Source organism: Nanorana parkeri, unplaced genomic scaffold, assembly GCF_000935625.1.
Source record: "Nanorana parkeri isolate BGI_ZX_2015 unplaced genomic scaffold, ASM93562v1 scaffold380, whole genome shotgun sequence".
NCBI classification, from domain to species: Eukaryota; Metazoa; Chordata; class Amphibia; order Anura; family Dicroglossidae; genus Nanorana; species Nanorana parkeri.
The window spans coordinates 177712-200399 of NW_017306648.1; the positions used below are offsets into that span (position 1 = coordinate 177712).

General features: G+C 43.8%; 1 protein-coding gene across 1 annotated transcript; it reads left to right on the top strand.

Annotated features, from left to right (window-relative positions):
- The first annotated feature begins 808 nt into the window (after positions 1–808).
- Positions 809–20354, top strand: FAM50A (family with sequence similarity 50 member A). The gene is made up of 13 exons (XM_018559168.1): positions 809–957; positions 4299–4383; positions 4996–5095; positions 5184–5350; positions 8528–8604; positions 10072–10138; positions 10226–10287; positions 11582–11658; positions 13293–13347; positions 13862–13910; positions 16138–16208; positions 16492–16602; positions 20195–20354. Exons 1-13 carry the CDS (start codon positions 847–849, stop codon positions 20201–20203), a joined length of 1041 nt encoding a protein of 346 aa, XP_018414670.1. The 5' UTR covers positions 809–846; the 3' UTR covers positions 20204–20354.
- The last annotated feature ends 2334 nt before the right edge of the window (positions 20355–22688 follow it).

The window sequence follows — 22688 nt, forward strand, 5'->3', positions numbered from 1 at the left end:
AAGCTCAGTATATAGTGAGCTATATACTGAGAGCGCCGCAGCTGGGACGGATCCTGAGAATACTGTCGCGATCCACCAGGCTGGTTGATTGACAGCGGGCTCTGCCTATCAAGAGGGAGAGCCAGCTGTGCCCACCCCCTTCCCCATCCATTCATCCAGTCAGCTCTGGAGGATCGGAGGGGGGAATCCCTGCAGGGAGATGATCAGGAAGTGAGCGAGCGATCACTTCCCTCACTCACTTCCCGATCTATAGAGTCGACTTTTAACAGTTTTATTGTCACACTTTGGCTCTAAGTATGAGGATGTGTGTAAATCCTTCAATTCATAGTTCTCCTTTAAGCCATTTTCACATTAAATGTTTTAGGATGCCCCAACTCCCCATAAATAATTTAAGATGTAAAATAAATAAAACAGTTACAAAATAAATTAAGAGAATATATAATAGATTAAAATAAATACTAATAAAGTTGTGAAATCAATAAAAAAAAAGTTATGAAATAAATGTCATATTCTATTCATATATTTTATTTCATATCATATTCCATATTCCTTTCTTATTTCTCCTAGGGAGAGGATAATAAAAAAGTAACGTTTTTTTTAGCAATGTTACAGGTAAGATTTGTTTGCTAGGGGGCAGCACTTCCTGTTCGCTGTATAAACAGAAAAGTCTCCTAGCAACGCCAGACTTCCGGCTCCCAGAAGGCTTCGCTCCCGGTAGTGGATTGAGGAGTCAGCCGGCCCAATCAGCGCTCGGATAGGGCGCAGGCGCAGGGCGTCACGTGACCGAATAGTGGCATCTTACCTGGGATCTTAGTTCGGTCTGTGTGTGTATCGCTACGGACAGACATGGCGCAGTACAAGGGGGCGGCCAGCGAGGCCGGGAGAGCCATGCAGCTGATGAAGAAGAGGGAGAAACAGCGGGAACAGCTGGAGCAGTTGAAGCTGAAGATCGCAGAGGTGATAATAATGGCGTCACATAGTACACTACTGCACCAGCTGTGTGTTGCACTGTACAGACTGATTACACAGCTGAAGCAGAGAATCCCAGGGGGGACTAATGAAACAGTACAGCGCTACGGTATAAAATTCCACCCAATACTTCACTGTATTACACAGTAGATCAGTGAGCTGACCAGGCCCCATACACTGCTAAACTAACCCTAACTGTGCTGTACTGTACATTACATACAGCACAGCGGTATAGGGGTCCTAACGGTACTATACTGCACCACCTGTGTGACGTACTGCACATTGCATACAGCGCTGCAGTATAGGTATCCTCACTGTGCTGAACCACCTGTGTGCCGCATTGTACATTGCATACAGCGCTGCAGTATAGGGATCCTCACTGTGCTGAACCACCTGTGTGCCGCATTGTACATTGCATACAGCGCTGCAGTATAGGTATCCTCACTGTGCTGAACCACCTGTGTGCCGCATTGTACATTGCATACAGCACTGCAGTATAAGGATCCTCACTCTACTGCAGCACTGTGCACCACTGTAATACACAGACGGAGTGTATGAAGAAAAAGATCAGCTGGGTGACCAGTAACGTACAGCGCTACAATATAACTATCGGCACTGTGCTGCATCAGCTGTGTGCTACACTGTACATCATCAGCTTGTTACACAGATGAAGCAGAAGGTGATCGGTAACAGCGCACATCCTGTATATAGTACTGTGCTGCACCTCCCATACACTACACTGTCATTAGACTGTACCGACATCCTGCACAGACTGCTCTTCTCATATCATACAGCTGGACAGATAAACCCAACCACTGCCCCTTAGGCCCAAGTTTGTACACCACACCCTGATATATGAAAATTACAAAAACCAGGGAAGAAGGCTTTAAAGGTGTACAAGGGGACGTATAACTTAAAACCCACATTGAAATTGCATACACAATGAGGTGAACATATACCATGGCACAGCTCAGTACATCTGGTACACTGCACATGTAGTTGTATTCCAGTGCTGAGTACAGAGGTGTTGCAGTACAGGGCAGTGATGTTAATTGTTCTGCATAGTATAGTGTTATGGTCAGCTCAGTGATCACCATCCTCCGGCTTCAGGGCCAGCCAGTCTGTGTAATAAAAAAATAAACCGGTCCAGCTGTGTGAACATTACAAAATCCAGGGAAGAAGGCTTTCAAGGTGTACAAGGGGACATAACATTTAAAACTCACATTTATTTCTAGATCATTAAAATGAATACCAAATATACATTTCTATACAACAGTGTAACATGTAGCGGGGTGCTGTGGCACATTGTAACAGAGATCCATATAAAATAAAGTGCCGTGGCACATTGCCACTCCATGATATTGCAATCACTGTGACAAAGTGCAGTCTAACAACGATTTGGTAAACAATGGGGTACCATAGCACAGTGTAACAATGATCGGTATATAATGGGGTGCAGTGTAACGGATGTGTGTAGGGTGGGTGCAGAGTAACGGACGTGTGTAGGTAAGCTCAGTGAATTCAAGCGTGGTACCGTGATAGGTTGCCGCCTGTGCAATAAGTCCATCCGTGAAATTTCCTTCCTACTAAATATTCCACGGTCAACTGTAAAGCTGGGCATACACCTTACAACCATCGCAAGACTTTCGTTGTGCGATAGTTGTAAGGTAATTTAAAAAACGTACGATCTGCCCATCTTGGACAGGCAGATCGTAATTGCGATCATTGCAAGCCGCGCCCCCCTGAGGGGTGGGCTTCCGATGACTGCAATGCTGAACGGGCAGTGTGCGCTTGCGCACACTTGTATGGGCACCTTTAGTGGTATTATAACAAAGTGGAAGCAACTGGGAACAACAGCATCTCAGCCAAGAAGTGGTATGCCACGTAAAATGACAGAGCGGGGTCCGCGCATGCTGAAGCGCACAATGCGCAGAAGTCGCCAACTGTCTGCAGAGTCAATAGCTACAGACCTCCAAACTTCGTGTGGCCTTCAGATTGGCACAACAACAGTGTGTAGAGAGCTTCATGGAATGGGTTTCCATGGCCGAGCAGCTGCAGCCAAGCCTTACATCACCAAGTGCAATGCAAAGCGTCGGATGCAGTGGTGTAAAGCACGCCGCCACTGGACTCTAGAGAAGTGGAGACGTGTTCTCTGGAGTGACGAATCACGCTTCTCTGTCTGGCATTTCGATGGACTTGTCTGGGTTTGGTGGTTGCCAGGAGAACGGTACTTGCCTGACTGCATTGTGCCAAGTGTAAAGTTTGGTGGAGGGGGATTATGGTGTGGGGTTGTGTTGCAGGGGTTGGGCTTGGCCCCTTATTTCCAGTGAAGGGAACTCTTAAGGCATCAGCATACCAAGACCTTTTGGACAATTTCATGCTCCCAACTTTGTGGGAACAGTTTGGGGATGGCTCCTTCCTGTTCTAACATGACTGCACACCAGTGCACAAAGCAAGGTCCATTAAGACATGGATGGGGGAGTTTGGGGTGGAGGAACTTGACTGGCCTGCACAGAGTCCTGACCTCAACCCGATAGAACACCTTTGGGATGAATTAGGCTGTGCACACACCTTACAACCATCGCAAGACTTCTGTCTTGCGATGGTTGTAAGGTACTTAAAAAAACGTACGATCTGCCTATGTTGCATAGGCAGATCGTACTTGCGATGATCGCAAGCCACGCCCCCTGAGGGGCGGGCTTCCGATGACCGCAATGCCGAACGGGCAGTGTGCGCTTGCGCACACCGGCCCGTGCGGCTGTTATCGTACGGACATGCCACAAACACGCCGAACATCGTACGATGCTCGGCGGGTTTTCAAACATGTCCGTAAGTTTAAAGTCGTGCGACCTTACAGTAGTAGAGGTCGCACGGCTTCCACACACCTTACGATCATCGTACGATCGCGGGATTTCCCGCGATTATCGTACGATAATCATAAGGTGTGTGGGGACCCTTAGAGTGGAGACTGCAAGCCCGGCCTTCTCCTCCAACATCAGTACCTGACCTCACAAATGCGCTTCTGGAAGAATGGTCAAACATTCCCATAGACACACTCCTAAACCTTGTGGATGCCTTCCCTAGAATTGTTGAAGCTGTTATAGCGGCAAAGGGTGGGCCAACTCAATATTGAACCCTACGGACTAAGACTGGGATGCCATTAGAGTTCATGTGCGTGTAAAGGCAGGCGTCCCAATACTTTTGGCAATATAGTGTATATAGATGTGGGGTGCAGTATCTTTGTGCAGATAGCGGGTAGAGCATCTTTTGCTGAGCTGGCCATGTCACAGCTGGATTGGCTTCATTTTAATTCTTGGTTTCTGTTACAGGAGAATGTGGTTAAAGCGAACATCAACAAGAAGTTCTCCGCACATTATGACGCTGTGGAGGCCGAGCTCAAATCCAGCACTGTGGGTGAGTCTAGTCGGAGTGTCATGTTTTTTTCTTTTTGCCAGACCTCACACCCCTCTTAATAAAGTGCAGTGTCGCTAGAATACAGCCGGGCATGCCATTCTGTCAACTGAGCTAACATTTCAGAGACCGCAGCCCATTGGCCTCATGCCATGTGCCAAGCCGCTAGTTCCTACTGAATTGAGGGCTAGATACTATTACAAGCTATAATGTGGTTACTTCCCTGATTAACAGGTGCCTTGTTCTGCTGTAATATTTCATTATTACTCAGCCCAAATCTAATCAGATGTTTATAAATGAGGGTCACTCAAGCAAGTATTCCATTTAGCACTTTTTCCTAACTTTGAAATGTTTCAGCCATAAGTATCTGATAGTCACAGAGCCACATATATATTGTGTTCTTTTCACTGGTTCAGATGTACCTCTGTTGTAACATGCCGAGTAGTACCACACACAGGAGCTATAATAAAAAGATGTCGCATCTGATTGGGAGTGTAAGACGTAGCTTTAAACGCAGGGCCGTTGTGAAAATTGTAACAAGGTTTAATCACATGGTCAGTATACAAATCCTGATCTGCAGTGTCCTTCTCGAAATGCTTTATAACTCCCGCCCAGGTCTGGTGACTCTGAATGACATGAAGGCCAAGCAGGAGGCTCTGGTGAAGGAAAGGGAGAAGCAGCTGGCTAAGAAGGAGCAGTTCAAAGATCTGCAGCTGTAAGTAGAGTTTGGACCTACTAGTGAGTGTATTGTGCTGGCTCCCAGCTCCAGAGTGTGATCCTTACTCTCTGTCCCATGTACACAGGAAGTTGGAGAAGCAGAGGGAGAAAGAACGGAAGAAAGAGGAGAAGAGGAAGATCGCCAGCTTGTCCTTTACCCTGGATGAGGATGAAGAGGAAGATGAGGAGGAGGAGGATGAGGAGGAAGAAGAAGAGGAGGAGGAAGAGGAGGAGCAAGAAATGGAGAGGGAAGGTGAGATCTGGTTTTGCCTATTATGCTTAGCGGGGATCATATTCCATAAACAGATCATTGTTTAGCCTGCATGTCAGTTGGATAATTGCTGAATAGCCTTCCCGCCTTTAAAATGTTTATTTAGCCCCTTTTTTTTGTTTTGAATGGAGCTGGGAAGGGTTAGAACCTCCCTCCCAGAAGATGCAACTGTTGTACAAGACTCTGCTCTCTCATGGTTCTCCTCCTACCTCCTCTAAGTGCTCCTTCAGTATCACCTACAAATCTAACTCCTCCCCTCCTCTTCCTCTTTCTGTAGGCTCCCCCAGCCGCTTCTCTTCTCTATCTACACCTCCTCCCTTGGTCAGTTGATAACCTCACATGGTTTCCAATACCATCTCCATGCTGATGACACTCAAACATATCTGTCCACTCCAAAACTTACCCCTTCGGGTTCCTTGCGAGTCGCTGATTCACTAACTGACATACGAGTCTGGATGTCACAACACTTCTCAATCTTTCAAAAACTGAGCTCATGATATACCCCCCCCGTTGCACCTTTCTCCAACTTTTGCATTGAGATTGATAACACAACTATCCCTCCCTCCCCCTGCCAAGGTGCTAGGTGTCATCCTTGACTCGGACCTCAGCTTTCTTCCCCACATCCAATCCCTATCCAAATCCTACCGCTTTCACCTTTGTAACATCTCCAAAATACGCCCCTTCCTCACCAAAGAAACTGTAAAATTACTCATCCACTCCATTGTTATCTCTCGTCTTGACTATTGTAACTCCCTCCTCATTGGCCTACCACTACACAGGCTATCCCCCCTTTAGTCTATCATGAATGCTACTGCTAACCAACTGCTCAGTGTCTGCAACCCCCCTCTGCCGATCCCTGCACTGGCTTCCAATCATTCAAAGGATAACATTTGAAACATTAACAATCACGTGCAAAGCCATCCACAACTCTGCCCCCGGCTATATCTCAAACCTCGTCTCAAAGTATCACCCTAACCGTCCGCTCCGCTCATCCCAAGACCTCCTTCTCTCTAGCTCCCTCGTCAACTCCTCACATGCTCACCTCCAGGACTTTTCTAAAGTCTCTCCCATCCTCCGGAACTCCTTACCCCAACCTGTCCGTCTATCTCCTACTCTGTCTTTTAGGCGATCCCTAAAGACTCATTTCTTCAGGGAAGCCTATCCCACCTCAACCTAACCACTGAACCATCACTTTCTCAAACAATTCATCCCCACACAGCTATCTCCTCATCTATCACTTCTCCCTCCCTTTTAGATTGTAAGCTCTCATGGACAGGGCCCTCCTTACCATCTTGTATTGATTTGTATTGTAACTGTAATGTCTTCCTTATATTGTAAAGAGCTGCTCAAACAGTTGGCACTATATAAATCTTGTATAATAATATCCTTTGAGATGACAACAAAGACACCTTCAGAAATGTTTAGTAATGACAATCTACAAACACATACTTCTAGATAATTGCCGGCCTTTTATTCTTTGCAATCCTTATTTCTCTTTTCCTCCCCAGTCTTCTCACAGTGGCCATGTTTACTAAGGGCAGATTAATATATCTCCCTTTACTTCCTGGAACTCTGGCACATGTGAGTAGGACGTGTGACCATGCACATCATCTCAGGGGAAGAAATAACTTTTTCCCTGAGATCTTGCAAGATTTTGCAGTACACAAATGAGATTTCCCAGGATGCATCTCCTAGGCATGGGCTACATCACTAATGCCTAAGGAGACCAGGTAGTGAATAACCAATATTTGTAAGTAAAACCAAGATATGTTTGTTTAAAGGAGAACTATGGGGTCAGGACTTTTCCCCATAGTTCTTCTTAGGGTAACGGGAGGACACAAACTAGCGTCCTCCCGTCACCCTAGGCTCAGTATACCGCGAGCTACAGCTCGCGGTATACTGAGATCCCGGAGCGGATCCCGACATCGATGTCGAGATCCGCCCAGCTGCGTGAGTGAGAGCTGGCTCTGCCTATCTAGAGGCAGAGCCAGCTGTACCCGCCCCCTCCCCCGTCCGTTCCGCCAGTCAGCGCTGGCGGATCTGAGCGGGGGGAATCCAGCCCCTCCCCTGTCACGGCAGAGAGCTGTGACAGGATCGAGGGGTGAGCGAACGCCGGGATGTGTTCGTTCACCTCCCGATCTACTGAGCCGACCTGTGACAGTCTCATTGTCACAGGTCGGCTAGAACTATGAGGTGAGTGAAAAGCACTCACCTCATAGTTCTCCTTTTAATGAATGTAAGAATAACTCCTATCCGCATGCAGAGCTGCTGTGATTTTTAGTGAAAGGTGGTAAAGTCCACTTTAAAGCTTCAGATAGTCCAATAGCTGCCCTGGGTTGTTTTTGTGTTTGTTTTTTGCAAGGGGGTTGGGCAGGTTAATATTAACAGAATTAACCCTGGCTGTACTGTGCTGTCCAATCCCATTATCTGTTGTAAACACCATCTGCCCTACTAAAGGGTTACAAATGTAGAAGTATTGTATGTTAATGAGGGGGAGCTCAGTCTGTCCCTAGTCTTTCTATGGGGACAAACAGTTTCCTGTCATTAGGAAAATAAGAGATAAACTACAAAGACCTGCTTCAGAAGCATCTAAAAGGTAATAAATATATCTTAAAACATTATTTTTATAATTGCTGTGTGAATAGGAACACATAACAAACATACAGTGGGGTTTTCTTAAATTCCCCTGCAAAAGTAGAAATGCACTTGAAAATGTATGTACAATATAAATCTATTTGTAGTATGTTCGGTATCCGCTCTCACTGTATATACTTTTCTCAAGCAAACTGTTTATTGTGAATCTGTTGAGGTTTCTTAGCTGTAGATCCCATCAGTAAGAACGCTTTTTGTTGCAGGCTGACAACACTAAGCCACTGCCTTGCAATGAGAAGACAGCGTTGTCAGCCTGACATATGCACTCCAATGGCCATGTAAAAAAAAAAGGGTAGGCTGACAATGCTTTTTTTAATTGTGAGACAGCAGCTTGGCATTGTTGAATAAGGAAGTGTACAGGCAGGAAACTAAAAATTGCCTAATGAGACGTCACAATGGCAGGTTCCTTGTCTTTTGTATGAAAAGTGTACTTATAAGTTGATGGTTTAGTTGGTCTTTTGTTGCAATTCTGCTCGTCTTATCCTTCTCTCATCCTTTTTGTTGTAGAGGTGCCAAAGAAGAAAAAGAAATTGGGGAAGAATCCAGATGTAGACACAAGTTTCCTGCCGGACAGAGACCGAGAGGTACATCGGTTTCACAACTTAAATTGGGGTTTAGTGGCTCATTTTCATGCATCATTTTTATATTTCATATTCATATCTTAAAGCAGTCGGATATAAAAGTCAAAAATGAATGCAGGTCTGTAATCATTAATACATAATTAAAAGTATTTTTTAAATTGGGCAAAAAAATCTGACCTTGTATTCTTTCTCTAACTTTCCCCTAGCCCCAGAGACACTTTACCAAATAGTGCTTGGATTTGGCTAACTGGTTTATATTGTGTCTTGGTGGGTAACACCTCTGAGCTGTGATGCTATGCAGGAGACCTGCAGATCTGCTTAAGTAAGAAAGTGCCCTTAGTTAACCTTAAAAGCCCGTCTGCAGCAAAAACTTTTAGGACTTGTGCAGAATAATATATGGTGTGAACACCACCACACATGTATGGTGTATATAAAATAAACCCAGCACTTCTACAAAGGCCTGCAGCTTCTCTTCTTGTGATGATGTGCTGTGCTGCCTGCCTATCTAAATACTACAGGCAGGGATGCTCTGACACTTGTATTTGCTCAGATTCAGAGGCTATTCAGCAGCTAGACATTTACCGGTAACTAGCAGGTAAGCCAGTCACTCAGGGCAAATTCCAGTATGAAAGTTATGTCACAGGGTGCCTCTGAGTGCCTGAGTTGGTATAAATGCAAACTGTTATGTTTGACTTCTATATATAACAAAGTCCAAATCCCATTTGCACTGCCCCGGTCTCAAAACCACAAGGTATATGTGGTGCCCAGGTGACCACCCTGATGGCGCCATGCAAAATACTAATGGTAAATAAAAGTAATTCACCGGCACACATGTCGCTCTGATGAAGGATCCCTGTGCGGACCCGAAATGTTATTATTATTATACAGGATTTATATAGCGCCAATAGTTTGCACAGCGCTTTACAATATAAGGAAGACAATACAGTCACAATACAATATAAGACAAGATGGTAAGGAGGGTGTTATAGCACCGTATGACAGTATGTGACATTGGGTATTGAATAAACATATCAATACTTTAAAAACCCTTCAAGTGTGTGCCGGTGAATTACTTTTATTGACTTCTATATATGTTTAACCTTTTATATCTGTGTTAGAGGTGCACGTGTATGACTTGTGTATGTGCAATCCATGTATAAAAGGGATTAGACATAAAACTAAAAACACACTTGGCTTCAAACTAGTATGCAGCCTGGAAATTGGACAATGGCTACTTTGGTTAAAAGGCATCTGGGAAAGATGTCTTGTTTCAAGACAAGAAAGTGTTGTTTTTTTTTAAAGGAACTAACACTCTGCAGTCCTTGGGCTTTTGAGAACCTGCAAGTCCCATCACCAGCTGCCAAAACATGGTTGGCTTAGATCCTGTATTGGTCTTCCTATGCCTGGTACAGGTCACACATTGTTTGCCATTATGCTGTTTTTACCTTAGATTGTCTCTTTCCCCTTTAGGAGGAAGAAAACCGTCTTCGGGAGGAGCTGAGACAAGAGTGGGAGCGGAAGCAGGAGAAGATTAAAAGTAAATATCTCGTGGTTGGGGGGAGTTGTGGATGGTGTCAGTTTCTGAGAGATCCTTTTGGCTTAAATCACCTTATTCTCTGTTCAGGTGAAGAGATAGAGATTACCTTCAGTTACTGGGATGGGTCAGGACACCGCAGAACAGTGAAGGTAAATATCCCTCATTTTGTGTAAGTGTTTGTTTGTACAGTAACACCAGAGTGGGATGGTGACTACATTCAGTAGTAAGACTGTACTAAGTTAAAAGGAATCTGTTACACGCTTGTTTGAGAAATCTCAAAAGAAAGATGCTATGGTAGCCACGTGTTGGCTGCGGAGATGTGACATCACTTGCGTTGAGGCCCCTGAACCTGGGCTGACTCCTAATGCATCCATCGACTTAAGCGTTACATCCAGCAAAAACAACTGTACACCATAAATCGTCACCGAATATAAAACTTTTCTTACTTTATGACAGTTGCACTGTCATCCCCTTCATGGACCACCGCCTCTAATGCATTAATCGTAGAGATAGACTTACTGTAAGCTCTGTCATGTGCTCGGTACCTCTTTATGCAGTGTTTATTTTTAAATACAGCTGAAGTAAGTTACTGAATTTCTCTTGATATCCTACTCTTGTCATCCCTTGTACAGTAAAGTTGGCAGGCTGCCCGTCATAATGTGGTTCATGGAGATGTGCCAACAAAAACATATTACCAGGAGTAGTCTGATGTCATGCCAACAATTAACATAATAACAGGAGAAGACCGATGACGTCATGCCGACAATGAAAATATTAATAGGGAAGACAGATTTGGTTCATCAGTCTGCAGTCCCTAACTCTCCAGTTGCAATCTGGGGGTGAGGAGACAACCGGACTGTATTGCTCATCTGCAGTAGAGAAAAGTCAGGTCATCAGAATGGCTTTGCTGTCTGGCAAGATGGTGTATTGTAACTACATTTGGCCATTTTGCCTGGAATTCAGCTTTATGGTAAAGTTTGCATTCTAAATGCAACCAGAATAAGCTTTAGTTGGCCTAAAGGCACATGCAGCCTAGTTCTGGTGCTTTCTTCCAGCGGTGTATTAGATTTGTTTTGTTTTTGACAGGTTTCCTTTAATTAATGTGTTGTAGAGTGCAGCACTGCTTAAGGTGGAACTAGACCCACCAATTTAACTGTTTCCAAAAACCATTACTTGCAAGACACGCCAACTGTCAAGGTTGTGGGTGTGCTTATTTCAGCTCTTAGCTGGGAGCTGCATGCATGCCAACTGCAATCCAAATAGAGACTAAGATGGCACCTTCCTTTGCTGTAAAGGATAGAAGGGTGGAGTCCTGCTTTACCCTTTGGCTAAGTAATGACTGCTCTGCATTCACTAACCTCTGATGGTCATACTAGGGGTGGGGGGGAGCTGAGCCACTTCAAATAGCCCTCCACATTTATATAAACATTCTTCTCTCTTCAGATGAAGAAAGGGAACACCATCCAGCAGTTCCTACAGAAAGCCCTGGAGATCCTGCGTAAAGACTTCAGTGAACTCCGGTAAGAAGCATTGTGCAGATTTCTTTCTAGACTTGAGAATGAAGTGACAATAAGATGCAGTTCTATCCAGAGAGAAGGAAGAACATTGTACATTTATAGCACGCATGACCTTAATTGCGGCATGAATCATCATTCTCGGTGGAGGAGGAATTTAGGAGCAGAATGCAGCTGTCATAGCTTGGACAGGGCAGATGACAACAGCATGCTTCCACCCTAATCTTTGTCTTTATATGTTTCTACATAGGATCAATTTATTCAGGCCTCCTTTTCTCTGGCCCATGGATTGAACCTTCTCTATCAAAGGAAGGGCTGCGTTGTCTGTATGAGCCAGCAAAAGGTTTTCCTGGCACACTCACAAGCTAGCATGTAAAAAAACTTGTCTCACACTAAGGTTAAAAACAGAGGTTTGGATACACGTCTTCCGCATTTTTGCTTGTCTGTATGAGCCAGTCCCATTCTTTCTGCTTCCACTAGGCTTTAGAATGGATCTAAAGCCGGAACATATCTATTTATTTAGTTTTTAATGGAATGTGGACAAGTTAGAACCTCTGTTAGGTTTTTATTGCTGTTGGTCCAAGTGACCATTGTCTGAGGTACAAAGAATAATAGATACTTGAAAATGCTGAGTTGTCACTGGAACAAGAGGCATAGGTAAATCATCCAATCAGGAAGCCCATTTGGGGGACAGCTGTCTGAATGGGGATATCCTCTTTCTTTGGAGAGATCTCATATTACTTCCTGCTGTGTCCCTGGAAAAGGAAGTAAAAGAAAATCTCCCCAAAGGCTTGAAGGGACATAAAAGGCAAAAAAAAAGCTGTAGGGACTTTCTGAACCATTCTATACTCTATCCTCTTTGATTACATACAAGCTCCATGCAGATAGTGCCACGTGTGGGTTTGGAGCCTATGATGCAATGTTCTGTACTGTTAATGTTTGGGAATAAAGTCAGCACTAATGTGCTTTAGATTAAAAAAAAAAACCTGTACACTTTTCCCTTTTTTATTTAATATATATACTTATTTTAAGTTTTTTACACTGGAGTTGAATATAATTTTTTGATGTATAAAATATCTTAATCTTACAAATCAACATAAAATGCAGTACGGGGATTGTATCGGTTAAGCTTTGTAAATGAATGAGAGAAGCTGATCGGTTGCCATGCACAGCTACTCCAGTTTTGATAAATCCCCCCCCCCCAATGTGCATCCAGAACTTCCAGCTTGCCTCTTCACACTTTAAAGCAGCCTATGTGTAACGAAGTGAAACAGTTCTGTGTCTGCTAGGGGAGGAGATGTATCCCTACTCTGTGACTCACCCTGCAGTCTGTGTAATCTAATCTCCCTTCTAGTCAGGTCTCTTTTGCAGGGCAACTGTAAATCCGCTTCCAGAAAGTTGCAGCTCCCGCTTGGAGCTCAGCCTGCCACCTATTGGATGCAAGTGCTCAATTATTCTTATGCTTTGTTTCAGATTTACTTAGTTAAAAACATGCTTTTACGGTTTTTATACTTTTCATCCTGAACTTGATAATGAATATATATACATAAAAAAAACTTACATTCCCTTTAAAGAAAACCTGTCACCCAACAGGATGCTAATCATTTTATGATGTGTAATATGCTGTGAAATCCCCACAGGTCAGCTGGAGTTGAGCAACTCATGTACATCAAGGAAGATCTCATCATCCCGCATGTAAGTTTTCACAGAGCAGTTATAATGTTTAAAATGTGGTAATCTGAAGCAAGATTCTGATTTATTGTGGTCGGCTCAAATCTGAGAGGTTGTGGTGTTACTGCACTGCAGGCCTGGCCTATGCAGAACATGTTGTACAATCTCTGGTGGATGCTGGAGATATAATCCTTCTGATGCTTTAGTATTTGTCCTGTGGTGAGATCTCTGAGCCCAGTTCCTGGGTCTGTTAACATAATGAAGAGTTTGCTGTCTGCCTGTTAGCTTTTGCATGCATTTGATATTATAAGAATGCAGCCGAGGTAGTGAAAACACTTCAAGGTGGGCAGGGGCATAGCTGGGAACTATGATGGGGAGATCTGATATGTGCAGCCCCCCAGGAGGTGTAAGCATTCAATGGGTGACAACTTACAAAGCACCATCTGTAATTGCAATGCAACCTTTGGATGACAGAGCGTCTAAGAAATCATCCTGCTTCTCTTCACTCTTTCTAATTTGCATCCTTTCTACCCCCCAGCATCATAGCTTTTATGATTTCATCGTGACAAAAGCCAGAGGCAAAAGTGGTGAGTAAATGACACTTTATTAGGAGTATTTCTATGTACTGTGTAAGAATTGCAGCATGCAGGTTTGTTAAAGTATTCTCTGCCAGAGAATGACTCGCTTGTACAGTAAAACCAGCACATGATGATCTTCCAAAGAAATTCAAACTTTATTCCACATGCATCTGTACAAAGGACAACGGCTGATGCGTTTCTGCCTTACTCGGACTTGGTCATAGCTGGTTGTGGTCTAACGCCAAGCCCACTAAAATAGCACGCCACGCAGGGCGGTTAGAAACACTTGGGAGCGCCTGTATCTAATAAACAGTCTATGTGATTACATTAAAAACAAGGCAGAGGAAAACAGGAGAAAACACTTCAGAATTATGGGTGAGCGTCAAACCCCGACATTATATAGTAAAACCCATAATGACAGTGCGAACACAAGCATCAAAATATTATGACAATCACTCATTGTATAGAACTAGTGACCTCCGACAATTAAGTCCTTGTGGAATCTAAAATTACAAATAAATAAGATCCACAGGGCTTCATATTGCAACAGTTTTCTAAGCACATCAAGACTAGGAAGGGCCCCTCCACAATAAATAAATAAATCACATGTACTGTGTATTAGATACAGGCGCTCCTATGTGTTTCTCCCGCCCTGCGTGGCGTGCTATTTTAGTGGGGTTGGTGTTAGATCACAACCAGCTATGGGTAAGACCGAGTAAGGCAGAAACGCGTCAGCATTTGTTCTTTGTATAGATGTATGTGGAATAAAGTTTGAATTTATTTGGAAGATCATATTCTGCTGGTTCTACAGTTTTTGAGCCTATCACTCCAGAAGAGTCCTCTGTGTACCAAGTGTGGATTGCGGGGGCGCATGATAGAGGTGAGGTGTGCGCTTTACGTTCTTAGTTCACTTGTACAGTAAACATGCAGGTTAAGAAGAGATTGATACAAAACATAAATCCAAATAAGTATACAGTGTATGTTGCCTGCGTTTTGTTATCCATGTACAGCTTGCAAACTATTGCCCGCGCTGTGGGAGTAATGGACACCAATGATTGTATTTGTTCTGGAATACGCCAACCATTGCAGATGATGTAAACTGATCTAGCAGTGAGCACACCCAGTGCCAGTGACTGAGAATTAAAGTGTAACTCCGGCCCAAATGTTTGTTTTGTCTAGAATGTGGAAAAGCTTCGTGTGCGCCTTTTTTTATTTGCTGTTTGCGTCCCTGTTGTAGGTGGAGGTTCAGCTCTGACTTCCTTTCTCAGTAACACTTTCACAGTAACAGGAAGTGAGTGGAGCTTTATTCATTCCCTGACTCAGTGACAACATTGTCACAGCAATGGGAAGTAAGCAGCAATAAAAAAACCAACAGAGGTTCTAATCCTTCCCAAACTGTACTGGATTTTATTGCCGTTGTGTTTATGTTGGAGATCATAAACACAACGGCAATAAAAAACGTCCAAAAACGTTTTTTTTTAAATCGCCAAACTATTAGTGTACATTCTAGTTGCCTGGCTGTCTCTGACTTCAGTGTTCCCAGAACTTTCTAGTCACTGATCTAGAACAAGCCTGCTGCTTAGCATACTTGTTCCGGGTCAGTGATCCTTTGGGTCGGTATGACAGCCAGGAAACTAGATGCAGAAGTCAGCTGTGGCAGCCTCTGCATCCTTTAAGGTCCTCTTATCGTTTATTGGGGGAGGGGGATACAGACATATGGGGTATAAAATGGAGCTAATTGGCTGAATTGAGTTTTAGGTCCTGTAGGTTCACTTTCTAATGTTCAGCAAAATGATGCCGATTTCTACATGGAAATGTTTCTCCTTTTTCTCCGCTTTGAGGAATGTCATCCAGACTCTAGTACATTTTCATCCATTTTCATACCCTAAGCTGCTGTTCAGTGGTGAGGATGAGGTGGGCTCTATGTAGAATGTTATAACAAGGCAGACCTGCATCTGTTTGGACATAAATGAAAGCTTATGCACAGGGGAACTAGGGGTGCCTGCTTTCTCCCTATGGCTACAATAGTAATTCATGGGGACAGAACCATACCTGATCACAATAGAAACAAATCCACCCAACTCACCGTCTTTTTCTGAGCATTACATTGAAGTATCGGATTGGTGGCTGTGAGTCCCACAGACATGTCTGTTTTGCACCAGTTTCATAGAATATATGTGATAGAAGCGTGCCATTTATTTCTGTGGGGAAAGTCAAATCTGTCCTTCTTTCACAGGTCCCCTGTTTAACTTTGATGTCCACGAAGATGTTCGTCTGCTGAGTGATGCCACTGTGGAAAAAGATGAGGTAGACATGCTGTGTACAGGCTGAGATCTTCAAATATAACAGAAAATTGTTTGATTTTAGTTTTGGATGAAGTCGGGAAAGGTTAAATCTTTTGTCCAGTTTCTATTGGTGTCTGAATACCTACTGCCCTCACTTCCTGTTTTGGTGGCACACAATCACATCCTGGGACAGGGAGTAAGGGGGGGAACTCTGTAATGTGCACCCTAGCAGCAATAGAAATCTGACCCCCATTTTCTTCTATTATTGGGCACAGCTCAGTTGTTGACTCTATTGTGTTTTTCAGTCTCACGCTGGAAAGGTGGTTCTGCGGAGCTGGTATGAGAAGAACAAACACATATTCCCGGCTAGCCGGTGGGAGCCATACGATCCTGAGAAAAAGTGGGACAAATACACAGTAAGTGTGCCGACAGTTTCTTTTTATAAATTCTTTATTTTTTTTGTCATTTATACATAGAACGACAGAAGCATAATACATCTATAGGATGCAAACAAAATACATAGGGAAGGAACACAATACACCCCCACTTAATGTACCCAATTGGAAGTGTAGAGATATCATGGATTTAATGGTTACCTAAGAAGGTCAGGTTTACATTTAAATTTTGGATTACTGCCCTACAATCGCCAGAATCCAAAGTGCTGACAATTTAAGTGTCTTCATGAAAATAACGGAGACATCCTTGCCAATCAAGACCTCACTTTATTGGCTTCATATCTTAAGCATTGAATGGACACATTGCCCAATGTGTGGTGCTTTCACAGCTTATTGTTGGGGGAATCCAAGTAATATATACTAAAAGTAACCCATCCTTATGTGATCATCATAAATTAACTAAGGGCAGCTCCCCTATACACTAGAGCTGACCCCTCGGCCTTGAAGGTACAAAGATCCCTTAATACATGATGCATAAATAAAAGCACGAATATGCCTATAGTAACAATACAAAATGTATTCACATCCAACTCTAAAGAAGGATATACAATTAATTGGAAGAATAGGTCACCAGCACTCCAAATAGTTAAAATGAATAAGTCCTTTTTATTGGACAATGGTGTCACAAAAATCAAAGCAGAGGGGCCGCGCAGGGTCCCTTCCTTAAGGCAAGAGATGTGACCAATTGCAACTGGATATACAATTAATTTAATTTCAATTTGTGTTCCTTGTTGCGGGGCTTGCATGCCCTATTTCTGTTCTCTTATTGATTGTAACCTTTATGTGAAAACAAAAAAATTATAAAAACCAAATAAAACCTTTGTGAAAGAAACAAACGTTACAACAGATAACTTAAAGATAATACTTTTACTTAGTGCATTCAGAAAGTATTCGGACCCCCCTTCACTTTTTTCAATTTATTTATGTTGCAGCCTGATGCTATAATTGTTTATTTTCTCATTAATGTACACTTCGTACCCCATAATGACAAAGTGTAAACAGAATTTTATGAATGTCTGTGAATTTAAAGAAAAAACTAAAATATCCCATGTACTTAAGTATTCAGACCCTTTACTCAGTACTTTGTTGAAGCCCCTTTGGCAGCAATTACAGCCTCGAGTCTTTTGGGGTATGACACGACAAGCTTTGCACACCTGGATTGGGGGATTTTCTGCCATTCTTCTTTGCAAATCCTCTCAAGCTCAGTTAGGTTGGATGGAGACTGTTGGTGGACAGCCATTTTCAGGTTTCTCCAGAGATGTTCAATAGGGTTCAAGTCAGGGCTCTGGCGGGACCACTCTGGGACATTCGCAGAGTTGTCCCTAAGCCACTCCTGTATTGTCCCGGCTGTGTGCTTAGGATCATTGTCATGTTGGAAGGTGAACCTTCAGCTTAGTCTGAGGTCCCGAGTGCTGTGGAACAGGTTTTCATTGAGGATATCTCTGTACTTTACTCCATTTAGCTTTCCATCACCCTGACCAGTATCGCAGTCCCTGCTGCTGAAAAGCACCCCCAACAGCATGATGCTGCCCCCACCATGCTTCACTTTTGGGATGGCATTGGGCAGGTGATGGTTTCCTCCAGACATAATGTTTAGAATTGAGGCCAAGCAGTTCAATCTTTGTTTCCTCAAACCAGAGAATCTTGTTCCTCACAGTCAGAGTTCTTCAGGTGCGTTTTTGCAAACCCCAAGCAAGCGTTCATGTGTTTTGCACTGAGCTGAGGCTTCCGTCTAGCCACTCTGCCACAATGACCAGATCGGAGGAGGGTTGCAGTGATGGTTGTCCTTCTGGAACTTTGTTCCATCTCCACACAGGATCTCTGGAGCTCAGTCAGAGTGACCATCGGGTTCTTGGTCACCTCTCTTACGAAGGCCCTTCTCCCTGATTGCTCAGTTTGGCCGGGCGACCAGTTCTTGGAAGAGTCCTGGTTGTGCCAAACTTCTTCCAATTGAGAATGATGGAGATTGCTCTTGGGAACCTTCAGTGCAGCAGAATTTTTTTTTTTTTTTTTTTTTTTTGTAGCCTTCCCCAGATCCGTGCCTTGCAATGATCCTATCTCTGAGCTCTGCAGGCATTTTCTTTGACCTCACGGCTTTTGTTCTGATACATTATGCATTGTCAGCTGTGAGGCCTTCTATAGAGAGGTGGTGCCTTTCCAAATCATGTCCAATCAGTGTAATTTACCCCAGGGGGACTCCAATGAAGGTGTAGAAACATCTCTGCAACAATCAAGACAAATGGGGGGCACCTGAGCTAAATTTCAAGTGTTGTTGCGAAGGGTGTGATTACTTATAGCAATGTGATATTTCAGTTTTTCCTTTATCATACATTTGCAAACATTTCTAAAATTCTGTTTTCACTTTTGTCATTATGGAGTACTGAGTGAAGATTAATGAGAACAAATAATTTTAAGCAACTGTAGTATCAGGCTGCAACATAACACAATTGAAAAAAGTGAAGAGGATCGGAATACTTTCTGAATCCATTGTACTGCATGGAAAACCTAACCTTGTCTTTACTGTAAAAAATATAAATATCCACCTGAAAGGCAATCCCACATGAGTTTTAGTTCTTAAATGAAAGGCTTAAATGCATCTGTGGAAAAGTTTACTTTGTATATCCCCAAAAAATATGGGTATAAGATCTTTGGTTGAACTATGATCAGCAGAAATATTGACAAATATGATGTAGTCTTTCAATGGTAATGATACAAAGTAACAATACCATTACATTTTATTCTTCTGTTGAGTTTTTACAAACATTGTTCATAAGCTCCATGCTTACCCAGAAATGGCTGCTGTGTTAAGAGAACTATGGGGGGTCAGTGTTTTTCCTTATGGTTCTCTTAAGGGTCACGGGAGGACATACACTAGTGTCCTTCTGTGACCCAAAGCTCAGTATATCACAAGCTACAGCTCGCGGAATACTGAGACCGCCGCAGCCGGGACGAATCCTGACAATGCTGTCGATCCACCCAGCTGCGTGAGTGACAGATGGCTCTGCCTATCTAGAGGCAGAGCCAGCTGTACCAGCCCCCTCCCCCGTCCGTTCCTCCAATCAGCGCAGGAGGGGGGGAATCCCTGCGGGGAGCGGTGACTGGCGGTCACTGCTCTCTGCAGGGAGGTGAGTGAGCAACAGTATGCATTCGCTCACTTCCCAATCTCTTGAGCCGACGTTTGACACTTTCATTGTCACAGGTCGGCTCGAACTATGAGGATGAGTGATTTTCACTCACCTCATAGTTCTCCTTTTAAGCTCAGTCCAAACTGTCGTTTTGACAACCAGAAACTTCTGGTAAAAAGCAGTGGGGGTGCTACAGCAGCATGGAGGTGGAGAGGGACAGTGTGTGCTACATGTGTAGTTTGGCAAAGGTTTTTTTTCTGGACATACATAACATCCTTAAGGACCGCGACCCATTGAACAACTGGTTGATGAGTCGTCATAGTATACTAGTATATAGAAGAAGCTCCAACAGGATCAGAGTCATAGAAGGCGGAGCTGTCCTAAAATGATGAGCTAGGTTCTCATTGTACTCTATATTCACTCCACAGATTCGATGATCACATTCGGGGCAATTCACCTTCCGTTACATCCAAGGAGGGACCTGCGGGGAGAGAAGAGCGTTTATGTATTATGGGATAATGTATATAATATTATTGTGGTTTCTTTTTTGTATGTAATAAGCACAGAATAAATGTAGTACTGTGTTCTCTTACTGGGAGTCCTATCTTATTTCAATCAATAAGGATATGTGTAAACATTTTGCCGGGAAAGTATTACAGGACCAATTGCTCACACACCTGAGTAGGACAGCCATGGCCGAAACCTTCTTGACCACTAGCTGCATCTGAAATGAAATTCATCCCAATGTATTTCTGGGCTTTGTTCACACCAGTGCAGTCCGTTACGTGGGGTGGGGTGGGGGAACGCAGCAAAACGCATCAAAGACTCATGCAAACGCACCAGACTGCACGTGAAAGCCCATTTTAGGGCTTGTGCTCACCATGGCCAGACCCGAACAGGTTGTTCCTGTACCAAAACGTATCCCTCTGGTATGTCTGGGCTCTGTTCACACCAGTGCAGTCCGTTCCAGTTCAGACAAAAGAAATACTGCTTGTCTCATTTTTCTCTGGTCTGGAACGCATGTAAACACCTCAAAAATAGAACACACCTGAAAGACCGCACCTGGACACATCAAAAACACACTGCACTGTGTTTGCAGATCTGGTCCAGCCAGGGTGTGAACAAGCCCTCAAACTTCTGTTGGACTCTCTGAAAACCAGGAAAACTGGGTAGACGGCCCTATACAAGAGTATAAGGATTACTGTACAGGCATGCGAGTAAAGCATAAGTCCTATGACTTCATTTTGACCCTTCACTTCCACCTCTTGCAACATTTTTCAATAAAAGGGACCAATTATTAGGATTTTCATTGTTTTTGTGGGTGCATCACCAAATCCCCCACCAGGGGATCGGTATTTATGTGTCTCCTATTTACAGCTCCTTCACTTCCCTAAATGAACACCAGAGTGCTCAGTACACACACAGCTCTGCAGGTCGGCTGTTAACACAACATATAGACATGAAGCCAACCTCCAGATTAACACAACATATAGACATGAAGCCAACCTCCAGACAACATATAGATATGAAGCCAACCTCCAGATTAACACAACATATAGACATGAAGCCAACCTCCAGATTAACACAACATATAGACATGAAGCCAACCTCCAGATTAACACAACATATAGATATGAAGCCAACCTCCAGATTAACACAACATATAGATATGAAGCCAACCTCCAGATTAACACAACATATAGATATGAAGCCAACCTCCAGATTAACACAACATATAGATATGAAGCCAACCTCCCGATTAACACAACATATAAATATGAAGCCAACCTCCAGATTAACACAACATATAGATCTGAAGCCAACCTCCAGATTTTTAGCAGACGTTTTTTTGTATTTTCTGGCTTTCATCTTGGGTAACCTCTTTAATCTCCTCCATGAAAAAGGGATTGTTTTGGTGGATCTTCCCAGTGTTCAGCTACTTTAATGGCCACTTTGGCCAGAATCAATGGCACCCCCCGTGGATGCAAAAGTAGAAGCTTTTGGGTTTTTACTGATTTCAGAAGAGCCGAACAAGCTGCAAAAGGAACACGCAGTGCATACGTCAATACCACGTCTCTTCTATAGCTACATCATTGTGCATGTGCTTTTCCCGCCACAATCCAGAAGCAAAATGGAAGGCGTGACTAGGGAGCACACAGCATATGCACCAGCGTTCATGTAGGTGCCTTAGTCAGGAGAAGAGACGCACGAGCAGGTAAAATAGGGAACCCCAACATCTATGCAGAGAATGAAAGTAAAACAAAAGAATTGGGCTGCGGAAATTAACTATTAATCGTTAATTTTTTTGATCGATCAAAATTATTTCTAGAGGGGGACCTGAATTTTTCTATCAGGTCCTCTTCTGGTGATTGAAAGCAGCAGGGGGCGGGTGCAATAGCTTGGGAGCAGATCACACTGATCCCACAACCCCCATCGGCAGTCTCTAATGTCGCAGTAACGCACTGAATTCTGGGATTAGTGACGCGCTGGACTCTGGGCTTACCTGAGAGTGACCATGCAGATTTAAATCGGAGAAATAGATTATAATAAGCAACATTAGTGTAATGTTCCCCATTATCCATTTTTCTAATTAAACTAAATAACACCACAGTGTGCAGTTACACCCCGCTCCCCCCTCTGGCTCCTTATTCAGACTCACCCAACCAGAGCCTCACAGCATCCCAGCCAGACGGTGTGCAGGGGCCGCGGCATGTGACACACTTCTCTCTCGCCACCTGTTACTAGGGACATGGCTGGGAGTCGGAGCGGTGAGTCACAGAACCCCACCCCCTTGCTGAGAAGCCCGTCGGCACTGCCGCATATTCCACCAATCGGACATCACTGCCACCCCCCCACCAGGGCCTCAGGCCCTGGTGCAGCTGCACCAACAGTAGTTCCACCGCTGATTAGAACCTCTGCAGG

Excerpts from the sequence above, each read along its gene's own strand:
- FAM50A (XM_018559168.1), top strand. The coding sequence starts at position 847 with ATGGCGCAGTACAAGGGGGCGGCCAGCGAGGCCGGGAGAGCCATGCAG. Across the intron at positions 4,384-4,995 it reads GCTCAAATCCAGCACTGTGG|GTCTGGTGACTCTGAATGAC; the intron begins GTGAGTCTAGTC and ends ACTCCCGCCCAG. Across the intron at positions 13,911-16,137 it reads AAAAGCCAGAGGCAAAAGTG|GTCCCCTGTTTAACTTTGAT; the intron begins GTGAGTAAATGA and ends CTTCTTTCACAG.